Consider the following 18,942-nt stretch of genomic DNA (forward strand, 5'->3'; position numbering starts at 1 on the left):
GAAATAAAGATATATTTTGTCTGGATATTTATTGTCTTTTCTTGTCAGCTGACTATGATTTTTTTCTTAAAACATGTTTCTAAAGTCTACAGAGAATAAGCGCCTATAGATAGCTATAATGCCCAAAGAATTAAATACTCAATACTTCCCATATACCTGCAATTCACACAGACCACAGAGACATTGTATGGATCACATTTAATTTTCCATCAACTTGTTTTAGGCAGGAATTCTCTTTTCTTGTGAATTGAAGATGGCAATTTTCCTCAATGCATGGCATATAAATTACAATTTAAATTTATGTGATTTAAAATATACATATTTTAAGTTTTCAAAGTAAAATACATATCATGTTGCTGCTACATCTAACTTATGCATTATGTTCATAATTAAGCCTCCATACGTAAATCTACATAGTTAATGAGCTGCATGTAACCTACATGCACCCGAAGATAAGGGAGGCTGCTACCCTAGTGAGTAAAGTAAAGCCACTGAGCTATGGCCTCGACATTTATATAGAGATCTAGATAGTAAGTCTACCTTTTAGAACACCTTGGATGACTTCCTTGATTTCTAGGAAGTCATTTTTTTCGGCCTCCATAGAAGCCATTTCTAAGCCACACCCTGAAGTCGCTATGTCCCTTGTAGTGATCCCTAGGGTAAGGAAATAAACGAGCAGGGAAAACAAGTGACTGTACTTAGTTCTTCAGCTCTGAGTAAGGCTGGACAGGACCAGACTACTTGCAGGTAGAAGGTACCATTTACTGCTGTCAGCTGTGACCTTCCCACAGTAGGAGAGACCCTACCCTTGCATGCGGCATCCCCGCCCCCCTAACTTCACCATAACCGGACATTTCCAGGTGTATGTTTTCAAGATTTTACCAAGATTTGCTTAAACAAATAAATTTAAGTACTCTTTTATGTTATATTTTCTTATCATCATCATCATCATCACTATGTGTGTGTCCACACATGAGTGTGTGTATGTAGACTCTAGTGTGCTGTGGTGTGCACATGGAGATCAGAAGACAGCTTTTGGGAGTCTGTTCTCTCCTTCCACCTTCTTGGGGTTCTGGGGTGTCGGCTTCCAAGGCAAGCTCCTTTAGTCACTGAGCCCCAGTCATTCTTTGTACAGCAGTGCAATAACTCTATGAATGTTCCTGTCTTGAAAATTCTTTAAGTTTTCAGGTATCTGTCCTTACTATTTTCTCAAATGCCACAGCCTCATTGCACATTGTTTCTTTCAGAGTGATGTTCATCCATCAGACACTAGAGCGGCTATTAGAACTCTAATAATAACAACTGCTTATACGGATAACACCATATTTTGTAGTTTGCAAAGTACTGAACCTGATTTCTTCCTTACATGATCCCAGTGAGGGAGAACTAGCAGGAGCGCCATCCCTACTTTACATATAGGAGAACAGATAGCAGAAATCAGGCCCTTTTCATGTCTAAAATAAAGAAAAGAGGAAAACCTTGGTAGTCTTCCTAGTTTCGTCTCCGGCTCCCTCATTCCTCACTTTCTGCCATGCTTGGCCTTAGGAAACTTAGCTTGGTTGGAAATACATAATCATAGAGGAAAACAGCTATGGATTCAAAGTAGCTTTTGACATGGCCCAGGAAGAGTTGAAGCAAGACACGAAAGAAAAGAGCATAAACTTATAAAGTCTGGCAGGAAGCACATGAGAGATTGTCGGCTGGTGAGATGTCTCAGCAAGCCAAAGGCACTTGCCACCAAACCTGAGAGGTCAATCCCTGGGACCCACATGATGGAAGGAGAGAACCAACCGACTCCCTCAGGTTATCCCCTGACCTCCACGTGTGCATGGCATAGCCTCACACATGCATACACACACAAAATAAATCCAAAGGTGTGAATGATAATGATAAATTATAGCTGTTTATGAAGGTGGTGCCCAAGAAGAAAGCCTCAGCGGTTCAGTATTTGAGAGTCAGAAGCCAGCACAGCCACTTCACTCCCACACAGAGCAGGGGAGCAGGGTGGGCGGGCCTAGGGTGGGTCTGGAGGGGTAAACAGAAGGCCCAAGACAAAGCCTGAAGGAATCACTACCTACCTGGCTGTAGGAAGAAAGCCACAGGGAGGTGACAGTGGGCCTGAGCTCTGAGGGAACAGAATTTACAGAGTAGGAGCGGGCACTCAGAGTGAGCACAAGATGCAGGATCTGGATTTGGGAGTAGTCTCTCTTGGGGAGCAAGAGGAAGAAAGATAGGGTATAACAATTGCGAAGTAGTTAGGGATCTGACTGGGGCCTGGACTGCTGAGCCCAGGGGTTTGAACCCCATCCTGAGAGCTATAGCCAGAAAAACGTTTTTAAATCAGTCACGAGGCATGCATCTTAGGGGGATCATTCTACATTGGTACAGAATCTGGTTTGGAAGGAAGACACAGAGTGGCAGAATTTTTCCTGAGATGCAACTGCGCAGGGTGGGGGAGGGCTGGGCGATCAACTGTGCAGGGTGGGGGAGGGCTGAGTGAATGGGGGAAGGGCAGACTCAGAACTCTTATCCGAAAACACTGGCTGCTGGGATGCTCGCCCTCCATGGGAGTCTCTGAAATGTGTCGCCTGTCAGCAAGGAAGAACATGGCTCAGGCTAGAAACATGCATCCAGGATGGATGGAGATGGGACCTGCTCTGTGGGGACCCAGCAGACAGGCTTCAAACAGTGCAAGGTGTGAGCTGGGTGTCTCTGACTCTCCATTCACACCTTCAGAGTGAGTCACTGCACTGATTGCATGGGGTGGTTGTACGCACGCTCACTCAGGAAAAGTGACTTACGGAAGGGGGAGGATGTTCCCTCTTCCTCCCTGAAGACTGCTGGGCAGGGGAAGTGGAGAGGAAATGGGCAGAGTATTAATTACACCATTGTTTCCCTTGCTGGCCCGAGCTTCTCTGTGGCATTAGATTTGACTGACTACCACAAGCCTCAGCCTCCGGGGTAGACAGTGCATGTCATCGCCATGGCTTGCTTTATTATTTATTTAATCTCAGTTGATTTTCGCCCTGTCCGTCCATGATCCACGAAGTGTTTTCTTTCTGCTGTCGGCTGAGCTTGCCTCTGAAGCTGGTTGGGACTGGCAATGGCTCCCCCAGTATTTGGGAGTTTGCAGTCCAAGTATTTCGCAGCCTGGTGGGATTCAGGTTGGAGTCATGATCCCACTTACATGAAACAGACATGACAATCGGTTCTTTTCCATCTTCGAAGTTTCTGTGCAAAGGCCTCTGTGAACTCCCCCAATAGAAGCACAGCTTTCATGGTGGGCAGTTTTTATGTGACAGCCCATTTTCTTCCTTGTAGAGTGTCTGCCGCTCTGTAAATGACCATAACATAACACGGCCATTGTGAGGTGCAGATGTGAAGCTGACTGCCCGCCTTACTCACCAGGTGGGGTGCAAAACCACAAAGCCTATGTTCCCGTTTTCAGAAGTCACAAACTGTTGAGTGCCATGGAATTCTTGCGTATTTACCCGGTTTGTATGTGTGTGTGTGCTTGGGTGCACATGTGTACATGTGTGTGTGGAGGTCAGAGGTCAAAACTGAGTGGCTTCACAGCTGCTGTCCTTATTTTTTGAGCTAGGGTCGCTCACTGAACCTAGAGCTTCCAGATACCCCAGGGTTAGGATTACAGGCACGCACATCACACCCAACCTTTGAAGTGGGCACTGAGGAGCCGAACCCAGGTCCTCATGTTTACACAACAAACAGATCACTGGATGAGCTCTCCAGCCCCTCCAGTGGTGGAATTGCAAGCGTGGTCCTGAGCAATGGAAAGCACAACTTGACCCCCTAAGCCAGGGGCTCCATTAATTTGACCTCAGTGTCTTGGAAGGAAAAGCAGCAGAGGCTAGCAGGACACAGCACAGGTCTGAGTTTCCAGTGCCTCACTGAAAGACTTTTCCTCAGTGGTTGGTTTTTATAATTCAGTGCACGCCTATGATATTAATGAGATCTTTGTTGAACTCAGAGCACTGTGCTGTAAGCTTGAGAAGACAAGCATGGGCCCACTCTCCTCCAAGTGTGTCCTGAGGACACAAGACACGGGTGACAATGACTGGTAGTCTTATTCTGGTTTCTCTTCAGACACATAAGTCAAAGTCATACCCCAGCCCTGACTCTCATGTGACCACACTCACAGTCCTGATCACACCTCCCCAGGCTTCCCCTCCTGTTCCAGTCCAGGCTTCCAGGAACAAGGATCCATCATTTCACACTCTCTCACCACTGTGTGAGGGCTACTTCTCTGCCTGTCCAGCTTGCACTCCTTGGTCCAAGTTTAAAAATTACTTACTTGAGGCTGGGAATGTAGTGCAGTGGTAGAGTGCTCGCTAGCATTGGCTTTAAGTACCAAAATGGGGACAGGGACAGGGTATATGGACACCCCATGTTTGGCTTTTCATGTGAATACTGGGGACCCAAACTCAGATCCTCATGAGCCATCTCATAAATGCACACACACACACACACACACACACACTCACTCACACTCATATATACATCTCTCACTTGCATTCACACTGAATTTCATGCCACATCCTTTTGCTCATAACATCTGTGTGATAGAATCTTGCTCAAATCCAGCCCCACCCTTCTCCCTATCCTTCACTGTAGGAAACAACCGTGGTTGAATCACAGCCCCACGAGCACACAGATGAGCCCCATTCTGTTGAGCTGCGGACATTCCACACTGCCTTTGTGTACTTCTTTATAACTGCCGTCCCTCCCCTCTTCCTTCACATCTCCAGCCCTCCTCTGTCCTCCCCCACCCGCCATTTCACTGGGTCATGTTTGGGATGGGGAGGTGCAGACAGCAGTTCCCACTCCAACTTCTGACTAAAGACCGTGTTTCCCTGTGTCTGTCCCGCCTTCTTTCTTGTTGTCTGTCTGGTCTAGTTGGGGTGCTAAAGCCAAGCCTGCCACAGTGCACCAGATTCCATGCCTTCTTGGCCACCGCTGATTCTATTTCTGGAATTTTCTCTTTCCTGAGCAACAGTTGTCCTTTTTCTGTTACGAACTATGTGCTTCCCAACATCACATAGCAGGCCGAGTCAGTGCTCATCTTGAGCTCCAGCTTGTTCCTGCCTCTGGGCCTTTGCACTGGTTGGATTTCCTCATAATTCATTTGCTCTGCTTCTAAGTGTGGCACTGTGGCCATTCTTGACACTCACATAGAATAGTGCCCCTCCTCCCGCCCAGACACTCCCCTTCCTCCTTCCCTTATTCCGTCTTTCCTTGTGGTGTTGCTCTTGTTTTATCCACAGCCAGTCCCTGTCCCTGTTGTGCTGTGAGTTCAGTAGGAAATGGTACCCGCCTAAGAGGACCTGTCTGTTAGTGCCTGGACAGAGAGGCCTGTTGACCATCCAGGCATGGGTGCATGGGTGAATGGATTTGAAAATGAGCATATGTCTTTACAACTATTTCCAAGAAGTTAAAAGACACCCCCCACCCCCGTGTCAGAAAGGCTCTGGTTAAGTCCAGGCAGCATGGGGTGAACAAGATTTTGACAGGATGAGGAAAGAATATTAAAGTGAGGGAGCAGGTTAAGAATTAAAAATTGAAGAATGCAAATACTAATATTTAACATTTACTGAGTGACTAATGCTATGAAATATTATTTTAAGATGCGTTACATTCACTTATGCCATGGAATGTTTGTTTAATGATGCAAAGATGTATTGCATTCTTCTATGTTGCATTTGTTTAACTCTGTGAAGCTGTGTTACTTTGCCTGCATAAAACACCTGATTGGTCTAATAAAGAGCTGAATGGCCAATAGGTAGGCAGGAGAAAGGACAGGTGGGGCTGCCAGGAAGAGAGAATAGATAGAAGAGGGGAAAATGGAGAAGGAGAGGAAGATGCCACGGGCCAGTAATCCAGCAACACAGCCAGCTATGGAGTAAGAAGGACACCAAGAGATACAGAACACAGAAGGAAAAACCCCAGAGGCAAAAGGTGGATGGGATAACGTAAGACAAGCTGGCTGGAAATAACCCAAGCTAAGGCCAAGCACTCATAAGAAAGAATAAGTCTCCATGCATTTATTTGGGAGCTGGTGGTAGGCCCCCAAAAGAGTAAAATAAAGCCAGCTACAGACTACTACATACCAATTGCCCTTTACATTATCTATTATTATCCTTTCATGTGCTATAATGGAAAGGCAGTAACATGCCGACCCACGGGGAAACTGTCAGAGATTGTAAGAAGCGCCTGTCCCTTCACCTCCACGCAGTGAGTCACAGCCGTTCAGGTGACTGTGTGTTCCCTGCCTTTGGAGCCATTCCTTCCCTTTTACTTTTTGTCACCAACACTGGCACTATGGTTTGGGTTGACTGTCCCCCGAGGCCCATGTGTGAAAGGCCTGGTCCACTGGTGCTATGGTTTGGGTTGACTGTCCCCCGAGGCCCATGTGTGAAAGGCCTGATCCACTGGTGCTATGGTTTGGGTTGACTGTCCCCCGAGGCCCATGTGTGAAAGGCCTGGTCCACTGGTGCTATGGTTTGGGTTGACTGTCCCCCGAGGCCCATGTGTGAAAGGCCTGGCCCACAGCCCATGACACCACAAGGAGGTGTGCGACCCTTGGTATATAGGGAACAGCAGAAGATCACTGAAAGTGTGTTCATAAAGGGGATGCTGGGGGCTCACCCACCCCTCTTCCTCTCCCTTTGCTTGTGTGCCTGCTGGCAAGGACTGGGTCATCACAGTCACCTGTTCATGGTCTGAGTCCTCAAAACTGTGAGCCAAAATAAACCTTCCCTCTTTATAAGCTGATGATCTCACACCTTTTGTCACAGTGACAGAAAGCTGATGAACACACCATGAGCAGTCTGGGCACTCTCTACCCATTGTTTTCTCCTCTACTACATGCTGGGGATGTTGTGAATGTGTTGCTCTGATGGATTGATAAATAAAACGCTGATTGGCCAGTAGCCAGGCAGGAAGTATAGGCAGGATAAGCAGAGAGGAGAATTCTGGGAACAGGAAGACTGAGTCAGGAGTCGCTAGCCAGACACAGAGGAAGTGTGATGTAAAAGTACCGGTAAAGCCACAAGCCCTATGTCAACTTACAGATTAATAGAAATGGGTTAATTTAAGATGTAAGAACTAGTCATTAGTTAGCCTGAGCTAATGGCCAAGCAATTTTAATTTATATGAGCTTCTGAGTGATTATTTGTAAGTGGGCTGTGGAACTGTGGGGGCTTGGTGGACCCAGAGAGAAACTTTCCAGCTACAACTACATGACAAATAATATCTCTTGTTGAGCTTTACCAAGTGGAATGTAATAATTAAGAACATGTACTCTCCAATTTTTCTCCTTAACCTTAGGAAGGTTAAATCTTAAATTTACATTGATAGCAGCACAGGTTCTCAGCACATGGCCAAGTCATTTCCCCTGTGACCTTTGTCAGAATGAAACATCTGCCCTTGTATTTCCTTGCTAAGTCCTAATGGAAGATTCCATCTCTGGAAAAATAGAGCTTCATTTAAGTTTGAAATCTTCTCTTATGTGGCAAGTCAATGCTGTCTATCCACAACGCTTGGGAGGCAGTGATGTTCCTGCTGTTGGATGCCCACAGTATGTTTATCAGGTTCCCATGGACAAGGTGAACGTGATCCAGCAGCTGCAGAGGGCAATTAGATGAGTGTTATTCTATTCTCTCAGAATGCTTCTGGTATGGAACATGAAGAGTCAGAAACTAAAATTAGGTTTTGTTTACCACTAAGATTCCTTGGGCTCCAGAGATGAAAGACATTAAAAAAAATATATATACAAAATTCATTGTCTTCAGAATAAAGCCAAAAACATTCATCAGCTAGCTTTTCCAGAGGAACAAATGACCCTAAAATGCCAATTACTTTTGACAATGAAGTATCTTTCTCACTGCTATCAGTTTGTGGGTCACTGTGGGTCTCAGTGGTCACTGTGGGTCTTGGTGGGTCACTGTGGGTTGCTGTGGGTCACTGTGGGTCACTGTGGGTCGCTGTGGGTCACTGTGGGTCACTGTGGGTCACTGTGGGTCTCGGTGGGTCACTGTGGGTCTCGGTGGGTCACTGTGGGTCACTGTGGGTCGCTGTGGGTCACTGTGGGTCACTGTGGGTCGCTGTGGGTCACTGTGGGTCGCTGTGGGTCACTGTGGGTCACTGTGGGTCACTGTGGGTCTCGGTGGGTCACTGTGGGTCTTGGTGGGTCACTGTGGGTCGCTGTGGGTCACTGTGGGTCGCTGTGGGTCGCTGTGGGTCACTGTGGGTCTCAGTGGGTCACTGTGGGTCGCTGTGGGTCTCGGTGGGTCACTGTGGGTCTCGGTGGGTCACTGTGGGTCACTGTGGGTCGCTGTGGGTCACTGTGGGTCACTGTGGGTCACTGTGGGCCGCTGTGGGTCGCTGTGGGTCACTGTAGGTCACTGTGGGTCTCGGTGGGTCACTGTGGGTCGCTGTGGGTCACTGTAGGTCACTGTGGGTCTCGGTGGGTCGCGGTGGGTCACTGTGGGTCTCGGTGGGTCACTGTGGGTCGCTGTGGGTCTCGGTGGGTCACTGTGGGTCTCGGTGGGTCACTGTGGGTCGCTGTGGGTCACTGTGGGTCACTGTGGGTCGCTGTGGGTCACTGTGGGTCGCTGTGGGTCACTGTGGGTCACTGTGGGTCTCGGTGGGTCACTGTGGGTCTTGGTGGGTCACTGTGGGTCGCTGTGGGTCACTGTGGGTCACTGTGGGTCGCTGTGGGTCACTGTGGGTCTCAGTGGGTCACTGTGGGTCGCTGTGGGTCTCGGTGGGTCACTGTGGGTCTTGGTGGGTCACTGTGGGTCACTGTGGGTCGCTGTGGGTCTCGGTGGGTCGCTGTGGGTCTCGGTAGGTCACTGTGGGTCTTGGTGGGTCACTGTGGGTCGCCTTAGGTTGCTGTAGGTCGCTGTGGGTTGCTGTGGGTTTAATGTGGTGTGTCCCATAGGCCTGGTTCATTGTCTAATTCAGCAGAAGGAGCAGGTTTTCTGAGACACAACTCTCATGACAGCAGGTGAAAAACCAGAGAACTGTCGGGAGTGTTCTCAATGAGGGGCCTTTTCCTAAAACTCCTGTGGACACACTGGTTTTGTTCTGGTGTTTTCACATGTGTGTGCCACTGTACTTTACTCATAGTCAACCTGCACTACAACCACCCCATTCCCCCGAGTGCCCCTCACCCCATCTCCTCCCATGCAGTCCCATTTCTGCTTTCAGTGTCTTATGGGTAGATGACAGGTGAATAGACACGTGTAGATACAGATTCATATTTCTTTTCTTTCTTTTTTTTTGGGGGGGGGGATTGAGACATGGTTTCTCTGTGTAGCTTTGGAGCCTTTTCCTGGAACTCACTCTGTAGCCCAGGCTGGCCTCGAACTCACATAGATCCGCCTGCCTGCCCAAGTGCTGGGACTAAAGGCGTGTGCCACCAAGGCGGCCGCCACCCAGCACAGATTCGTTTTTCTAAATCCTTTTTTCTCCCGTCAGGGTATTCTATCACAGCAACAGAAAAATGACCAGAAGAAGAAGTTATCAAGAATCGTGAATGGAGCCTGGCACTTTAAAGGATCTCGACAGCATCAGGGCATTTTTTTTATGCTTAAAAAAACAAAACCTGGAGCATTGCTTGCTTCCTAACAGGTCCTTGGTGGTTTGGGGGTGATGACACAAATGGTCTTGGTACCGGCTGTTTCATCCGATAGACTCACACCCGGTCCACAACCAGCCTGTTCAGTCACAGCCCATCTGAGCTTCAATAAACCCAGAAGCCAAATGGGTATTTCGAGCTTTAATGATCCTCCTCCTCACACAGATGTGGGGTCCGGGAAATGCAGACGCCACTAAGTTGGAAGCTGAGGCAGGAGTCCGGGCTCCTGGGTCGTTTATCAGCTTCCCCCAAATGTCAAAACCACAAAAGGCCCTTCATCAAGTCATCTGCCCCTGCCTTTAAACCTCATTCTTTTCCTCTTCCTATTCGATAACTGTGCTGAACTTCACAGAATGAACTGGAGGGCGGTATGTAGTGACCATATGTAAAGCTGTTCCATACAGCTAGGCAGGAGGCCACAGGCTTTATCAGACTTCGGGAGCCTTTGTGGAAGTCTAATTTTACTAGGGTTCTCCAGCAGCACAGAATGACCAGAAGAGGGGATTTTTAGGAATTGGTGTACATTACAGGAGGGATCTGAAGACCTGAGAATCTGAGGGATGGGCCAGCAGGTTAGAGGCTTGGGGCTCCTGGATGAACTCACTAAGTTTTCTTTAAATTTTCACGTATTATTTATTTATTATTTGTGAGTGTGTGTGTGGGGGGGGGCGCGGGCGCACGTGCGCGCACCACAGTATGCATGTGGAGGTCAGAGGACAACTTGAAAGGGTCAGGTCTCTTCTTCCACCATGGGGGGCTCAGGATCAAACTCAGTTCCTCAGGCTTGGCAGTAAGTGCCTTTACCCACTCAGCCATTTTGCTGGCCCTCAAACTCCTTCTCATTAGGAGTTAGTTATCCATTAATCTTCATCCTGTGACAGCTTTCAGCTGATTGGACATGGCTATCAATCTTTATCCTGTGAAAGCTTTCAGCTGATTGGACAAGGTTATCATCAGCTCTTCTCATTGAAGTGTTAATCTTCTTCTGAAAATACCATCATAGAAGCATCCAGAATAACATTTGATTGCCTATCTTGCTTGGTATGGTAGCCTGACGTGGATGAGACTCCACTGAACTGTAAAACAAGACATCTCACTGGCATACTCCGAATCACAGGAACTGAGAACAAAAAAGCCCATGAGGCCATCTTGTCGGTCCTGTTTTGCAGAGAAGGAAAGAGATTCAGACATTGCTGGGAACCTTTAATGAGATAGCAGGCCTCTGATTCTTCCTACAACTACCAGTTTGAGTCTCTGCTGTTAAATTCAGTGTCAGGCAAGATAAATGCTCTTTTGTGAAAACCTGACAGCGTCAGATTTAGGTCCTGGTGAGTTGTGTAGCCAACTCAAGGCTGCTTGCAATTAGACCGTTTCATTCTTGACAAAATGTATGAGAATGAAATCTGTGACAGGAAGAACACAAGACTGGATCTTCAGGGCAGTTTTTCACGTGGTTGAAGGGAAATTGCTATTAATTCTGCCTACACTGATGTATACTTCAGATGTTCGGTATAACCTAGTTTACCCAAGCCGCTCATGGAAGACTGTGGAAAATGAATTCTGAGACCAGAAGCATTTGTCTTAAATGTGTGTGAGGAAAAAAATCCCACTTCAGTGGAAAGCTCTGTCTCCAACACAGCCTTTTGGGTCATTTGGTTTTGAGTCTCTGAGTCTTTCTAGTCTGTAAATTGTAGGTGGTTCTTGGCAAGGTAAAACAGCTTCTTCTTCACAGTGAGCTATGGTTCGAGGAAGGGCAGCTCTTCCTGATAGCAAGGAAAAGATGGTTGGTACTTTTATTTTAACATTCTTTCCTCCTGAAAATCCAGAGTGCTCTTCTCGCTATGTCTTCTGAGACAGTTAAGCTTATGTGATGGGTACAGTGTTTGCACACAACATGGATGTATTCTGACATATAATTCCAGTCCTCTCCAGATTATTTGTAATAACGCTTCATTTGGGTGCTATGTGAATAGTTGTTATGCTGCACATTGTTTAAGGAACGATGGGGACAGTCTCTGTACAGATGAATTCCAAGTGCTTTTAAGCTATCCAGCTGAAGCCATGAGGGTTGTTTCTTTCTTTGACTTCTCTTTTAAGTCAGTTAGAACATCTGGTGGGTTCCCTCAATGAATGAGGCAGATGCAATCTTTAACACATATTCATTTTGTAATTTTCAGACTGTGATTTGGGCTGGGCAGTGGTGGCACATGCCTTCAATCCCAGCACTTGTGAGGCAGAGGCAGGTGGATTTCTATGAGTTCGAGGTCAGCCTTGATTCAGTCATATCTGATGGGAAGAGCAGAAGTCACAAAGCATGTACAGCTGCTTGACAAAGAACTAGCAAAGCTGAGCCACATGATGGCTGCTGTGCTACCTTTGGTTTTGATCTCCACATGTTGCATGCAAGGGGGGCTTTTAATATTTGTACAACTGGGGGATATTGATTTGATGGGAAATTGCTTATGAATCATTTGTGCCTTCTCCTGGCAGTACTGCTTCTAAGCTTCCCTAGGAAAGTCCTGAACATATACCCCTCCCGCTTTTAGGGGGTTATCCTTATACACTTGAAGGTCTTCGAGGTTGTAACACATAAAGAAGCCAGAGTCTCTTTATGAGGCTCTGAGACATTCTTGAAACATCTGCCTCTGTACTTAGGAACAAGATAATCAAAACCAAGTAAACTTGAAAGGTCAACAGATTTGCTAGCAGAGTTGACAACAGATAGATTACAAGGCTCTTCCTACGATAAAGTCAGGTGATTACATGGCATATACAGCAACCAAATTAGATTGGCTAGAGATACCTCTGCCCCACACAGGGGCTTATACTGATGGACAAAGAATGGTGTGGAAAGATGATAAAAGTATGAGACATCAGACCTCCCTTTCTTAGAAGTTAGCTCATGAAGAGCCACTATAATGTCATATGACCAAGGAACAAAAGAATGCCAGGATTAGACATATAAACAAATCTATAGAGATATAAAATGTAAACATTGTATTATGCCAGAATTTGAATAATGACTGCAGCAGCTTTGGCCTGAGGATTTTTCTTGGGCACTCTGACTATTAAGAGTTAGTAATACACTGCTCAGGACATGGCAATCTGCCTGGGCTGGCTTGGAGTTTTTCTTTCTGTCTAGTGTCCTTGAAGCCACAAGAGCAGCCAGTCTGAGAATGGGCTGTCATATGCCTCTAGACTCTTATAAATTGAGTTATGGGGTTGATGAGTAAAAATGATTGTAAAAGATAACTCTTTTCTTCCATGGCTTATCAATGATGACCAAAAGATATGCAAGAAAAAGCTAAATACGTGTCTGGAAACAAAAATGATATGATCTATGTTTTAAAACAACATGGATCTATCTCTGCTTACTGAATTCTGTATAAATAAACACTTTGACTGCTAATCAGTGAGACTGTGAGAGTATTCCCACCATTATTGCCTGGCTCAATCCTTCTGTTGCCCACTCCTTACCTCCTTTCAGGAACCTGTCAACCACAGGGGCTGGCCTCTGAAAAACTGAAAAACAAAACAAAACAAAACAAACAACTGTGATTTGGTAAGTTTTTGAGAATTGTCCTTATTTTCATTTTTAAACTAAATTTGTCCTTCAACAGTTTGATACAGGTATCCTCTCTTATTTGCTTCCTGCCCCCATGAACAGCCTCTTTCCTTTACAAACCCTTTCCTGTTTTATAAACCCAATTCATGTCTTAGTGTATTGCTCTATCAGTGTGTCCAGAGCTGTAGGACTATCCACTGGAGCCTCGTAGGCTTACCAATGGGCACATACTGAAAACAACAGCACCCCACACCCAGCATCCATCAATAGCAACAGTTCACCAGGGAGGGGCCCACAAGCCCCTCCCCCATTCTTGACCAACTGTTGACAGTCCCAGCACAGGCCACTGCAGCTGCTGCGAGTTTATAATCACAATGATCCTGTCATGAGCACCCTACAGAGTTTTAGAGTTTCCCACCTCTCAATCAACAAGCTCTTCTGCAACATTCTCTGAGTTTCAGAGGTAGTAGGAGGCATGTCTTGTTTAAGGTTGAGCACTATACCATCACTTATTTTCAACATCTTCAACAACCACAAGTCTGCACTCATCACCACTCACTGCAGAGAGAAACTTCTTTGATTGGGCTAAGAATAGCATCTGTCTATGATTATGAACATATATATTTAGAGGTAGTTGGATATGATATCAGTCTAGCAAAACAATGGTAGTAAGTTCCTACCTGGGTTTATGACCTCCCCAGCCATGGGTTTTGCCCAGGTTAGGAGTAACAAGCATGACTTCCTCTTACAGAGCCGGCTCCAAATCCACACAGAAAGGAGTTGGTGCCTCCGGAACAGTCATGCCACCATTGTGCTGGCAGGCACATCTTGCCTGACAGTTGGTGTTATAGAGGGTGGGCGTCACAGCTGGGTAAGGGCCATCATGCCTCTCTCCCATCCCCAGCAGCTTACATAGCACCTTCCAGTACCACATACACTAGTCAGCAGTTTTGGCTTGCATTTCTCTTATGGCTAGGGATGTTGAACATCCTTTCAACATTAAAAAAAAAGGTTAATTAGCTATTTGTGTCTCTTTTGAGAATGTAGCCTCTTTTTATTGTTTGCTTGCTTCTTTTTCAAGACAGTGTCTTATTTAGACGTCTGTTTCTGTGATAAAACACCATGACCAGAAGCAACTTGGGGAGGAAAAGTTCCCTTTCAGCTTGCAACTCTTAGGTCACATCCCATCACTTGTGGAAGTCGAGCAGAAACTCAAGGGAGGAAGTGGAGGCAGGAACTGAAGCAAAGGCCTGGGGGAGTGCTGCTTACTGACTTGCTCAGCCTCCTTTCCTTTATAGGACAACAGCCTGGAAGTGATCCAGCCCTTCCCACCTCAATTATTAGTCAGGAAAATGCCCCTTAGGCTTTCCCTCAGGCCAATCTGGTGAGGACATTTTCTTCATTGAAGTTCCCTCTTAAGAGCATTTACTTTTGAGAGGAAGGATGAGAATGGAGTGAAACCAAGGACAGCCTTTCTTTTAACTTCAAGGAACATTTATTTATTTATTTATACGGGGCAGGGCTACGGCGGCCATGTTGAGGCCAGAGGGTGACATGGAGTCGCTTCTCCCATTCCACCATGTGGGTCCTGGGAATTAAATTCGGGTCTTGAGGCTTAGCAGCAAGTGCCTTTCTTGCTGAGCCATCTAAAGGCCCTAAACTTGTTTTTTTCACCTGAAGTTAGTCACACTCACTTTTGAGGAATACACCTGAACTAGAAGATTGTTAGATGTTTTGGTTTAAAAAGTCATTAGAGTGTAATTCAAATTTATATTTGTCATTTGACACATAATTTTTAAAGCTACTATACTTAATGGGTTTGGTGACAGGATCATTTAAATCTGTTCATAACTCTAAGTGAAAATAGAATTTGGTGGTGAGTAGGTTTATACCTGAAGGTCCACCTCTCTGGCCTGTTGGTAGTTTCTGTGAAATGTCTAGGGCTGTCAGGCGGAATGGACGGTTCATCCTATGATGAGGCCACTCTGGTTTGGGAAGCTGACTGGGGCCACCACACCCTTCTGCCTTGACTATCGCTCTTTAGTTCTTACCAGAATTTGCATTTCAGTCCCAGTGTCCTTTCCCTGGCTCCCCTAGTCCAACAGGCTCATTTTGTCTCAGTCCATCTAACTCCTAATTAAGTACTTACTTCTGTTTTCTTTTGTTAAAAAGCTTTATTTTATTTTTATGTGTGTGTAAGTATATGTATGTGTGTATACATACATACATATACATACATACATACACACACACACACACACACACACACACACACACACACACATATACACAAATGTATGGGAGTGCCCTCAGAGGCCAGAAGAGGGCATCCAGATCCCCGGAGCTGGAGTGACCGGCAGTTAGGAACTGGCTGACATGGGGGCTGGGAACCAAACCCAGGTCCTCTGCAAGAGCAACACTCACTCTTAACTACAGAGCCCTCTCTCCTCTTCTGTCTCTTTTCTTTTCTTTGTTTTGCAGATATTTTTAAACTCTTTAACATCATTTTAACTTTTGATTAAATAAACTCTCTAGGACACACATGCATACAATTACCAAAAGTGCTTACTTCTACCATACTTCAAAAACAAGCAACAAAAGAAATTTTAAGTTTACTACAAAAAAACGAACAAAAACAAACAAACAAACAAACAAACAAACAAACAAACAAACAAACACACCCCACAAATTTTCTAAGGCCTATTAACTTTGTACTTTTCACTGGAACACAGAACGCCTGACAGTTCATTGGCTGTAGGGATCCCCATGGAAAGCCATATTGAAATCACCTCAGGCTGCATCTGATGTGACCCTGCTAAATGATTTCTGAAACACACACTGAGGGAAAGGAAGAGAAAGTGGGAGGGAGGGGATTGTGTCAGGGAGTACAGAAATGCAGCAGAATTGCTGGCCAACATTAGCAGCTCCTGAAGTGCAGGTGTGGCTAGTTTGGTTTGGGGAGGTGCAGCTGAAAGTTGTCTACAAATATACACACGTACATACACCTCTTTTGAAAGATGACACAGAAGTGAGCAGACACATTCACTGTCACACAATCTATATCACCAGGCAAGAGAGAATTAGGAGGTGAGGGAGGGGACTTGAGAGAAATGCCAGCTTCTTGGTTTGTCTGCCTCTGGAGGGAGCATGCTGCATGCTGGGCCTGCCTCCCACAGTGCTCCTAGCTCCGGGTCTACAGTTGGTGACCTGCTTTAGTTTTAACTGGAGGTGTGACATTGAAAGAGAAGTGTGATACCTGTCTCTTTTCTAGGTAGTTCAGGGCTTCATCCACCATCACAGGCACCAAAGGGAAAAAATATGTTAGAGATTGCTTTTGAAAACGAGTTAGCTAGCCCAGCATACTCCATTCACACAGGGAAGGTGTGCCTGTCATCTACCAAGACCCTCTGGGATGTCACTCAGGCCACCCAGAATGTCCCTTGTTCTCATCCTAGGACTTCTCTAGAAAGCCTCAATCCTGCCATCTCACTTTCCCTCTTCCCAATCCCAGCTGCCAACCACGCACTCCTCTCAGTGAGGGCAAACAGTGCATGATTCCTTTTCTCCCCTAATTACCAACTAGGGAAGGAACTCAAGCAGAAGTTACACGGTTTCAAGGCAGGACAAAAGACAGTTGTTTGGTGGGTGAGTCCCAGATGCTGGGTTTCCATCTGGCCTTTGGCCTTGAGGAAGAATTTCTCTTCTTCATGCTGGTGACATGGTGGCATTTGTGTAGCATTTATAAATGCAGCGACAGGAACCTAAAGGCAGACGTGGAAAGCAGGTTACATTGACCTCTTTTAATATTCGCTGTGCTGATATTATATAATATTAATATTATTGTGCTGATACCTTAATGTTTGCGGGCATGGCGGCAGACAGTGCCTTGCCTTGCACCACCAGCTGCATCCTGGCGAACCTGGATTCGCCCAGCCCTACACAAGAGGCCTTGCTGGCCCATTGCCGCCGCCCTCAGCGCCAGGGCAGGTACCCGATGCCACCCGCAGCACCTGTGGCTCCACAAAGGATCTGAGGGCAGGTCCCCGAGTGCCGCCCTGGGCATCTGAGAACTGACAGCGCCACCAGCCTCACACCCATGCTATCTAGTGATGCCCGGAGCCAGGGACTGTTCCGTCTCCCCGTTTATTTCCCGCGCGTGTGTATGTGTGTGTGCACGTGCGCACAGGCCCGTGGGGGCCGGGGCGTGGGACCCCGGAGGCTGGCGACACAGGCGGTTGTCAGCCCTACCGACCCGGCCGTCCCCAACAGGCCTGGTCCGGGGCAGGTGCTCGTGGGTCGCTCGGGCTCGCCGGAGCTGGTGTTCACGCCGCCCACCCGGGAACACGGCAGCCTCCACGGGAGGAGGTGCTTCTCGAACCCAGGACTCCTCCAAGTCTCAGGCTGGAGCAACGCCTGCAGAGGGAAGGGCGCAGGCGCGGCGGGCTGCGCAGGCGCGTTGCGGGCAGGAGGACGGCGGCCGGGGTCAAGTGAGTGGTGGCCCCCACAGAAGACACAGGAGCGCGGGTGTGGCGCGTGCCATGACTTCAGATGCTGCATTGCCGGCTTCAGAACTAGAGTCACATGACTGACACCCAAGTTCATCCTCCGCTAAGTGTGTCAAGGGCCCTGGACTCCGGTCCTCTTGACTAGGGCACAGTTAAGGGGACCGAGGAAGGCTGGTTGCTGCTGTAAGGCCTTTTTATAAATACGATTAAAACCTTAGAGGGTGGAGATGGATGCCTCGGCACCACACTCAGGTTCTGGGTTCGTGCTCTAGGATGCACTGACTGACTTTAACACATTTTAACATGTTTGAGAACTGTGGAACCACCGCAGATTGACAGGAGATTTCTGGTGAGGAAAGGACTTTTGATAAAATGCCATGCTTCAAAGCATAGTCTTTCCATTCATTTAAATTAGTAGAGCTTAATGTGTTTTCCCTTCATAAGTGAAATACACGTGTAATCTATTTCCTTATAAACATTAGGAAGAACACACACACACACACACACACACACACACACACACACATCCTGTTCTCCATGCTTCCACCTCTGGAGTTCCAGGAATATTGACATATACTACTCTGTACACTTTCTTAATCACTTCTATTTTACAGACAATTGTGAACTAAATAATGCCAGATGTGGTCTGTGGGATTCTGTTGACTCTTCTGTTTTCTTTACTTTTTCTTTTGTTTTCTCATGAAGTTTTGAATTCCCTTTCTGATACCTGCAAAATATCTTAAGATTTTGATTAATATTGTAAGAATATGTATAATTTGAGAAAAGTTGCCATCAACAGTGTGGAGTATTCTATGAAGAGAAAGGATCTCTATGAAAGGGAACAGTGCTTAAATTTTTATATGACATTCAATTTTATTGTAAAAGTCAAATACAGCGTATATAATCTACTAGTGAATAATCTGTTTCTTTCCTGTTTTCTAATAAGAAAACTAAAGAACTAGGAACATTCCTGTACATATTTTGGTGAACATAGACACATATTTGATTGGTTATTTGCCAAGAAGTGAATGCGCTGGTTTAATATTATAATAATCTTTAGTTTAGGCTGCTAATTTTTTTGTAAAATAATAAATGTTCAAATATGTGATATCTAAATATAACCAAGTGTGTCTGTTCTATATTCTCTTCAATGTTTGTAAGGACTGTCTTTCGCTCTTATTTGGTGGTTTTGCATTACTAGTTTGCTATAGCCT

The 18,942-nt window shown here is 46.2% G+C and overlaps 1 protein-coding gene across 1 annotated transcript; it reads right to left on the bottom strand.

Annotated features, from left to right (window-relative positions):
• Positions 1-185: 185 nt before the first annotated feature.
• On the bottom strand, positions 186-17,780 carry LOC143273791 (uncharacterized). Its single transcript, XM_076573786.1, has 6 exons — positions 17,684-17,780; positions 17,476-17,618; positions 16,800-16,984; positions 16,480-16,505; positions 13,136-13,180; positions 186-3,334 (listed from the first exon to the last, which is right to left on the bottom strand). The coding sequence occupies exons 1-6, from the start codon at positions 17,778-17,780 to the stop codon at positions 3,276-3,278; spliced, it is 555 nt and encodes a 184-aa protein (XP_076429901.1). The 3' UTR covers positions 186-3,275.
• Positions 17,781-18,942: the final 1,162 nt, after the last annotated feature.

Source organism: Peromyscus maniculatus, chromosome 6 (assembly GCF_049852395.1).
Source record: "Peromyscus maniculatus bairdii isolate BWxNUB_F1_BW_parent chromosome 6, HU_Pman_BW_mat_3.1, whole genome shotgun sequence".
Lineage (NCBI taxonomy): Eukaryota > Metazoa > Chordata > Mammalia > Rodentia > Cricetidae > Peromyscus > Peromyscus maniculatus.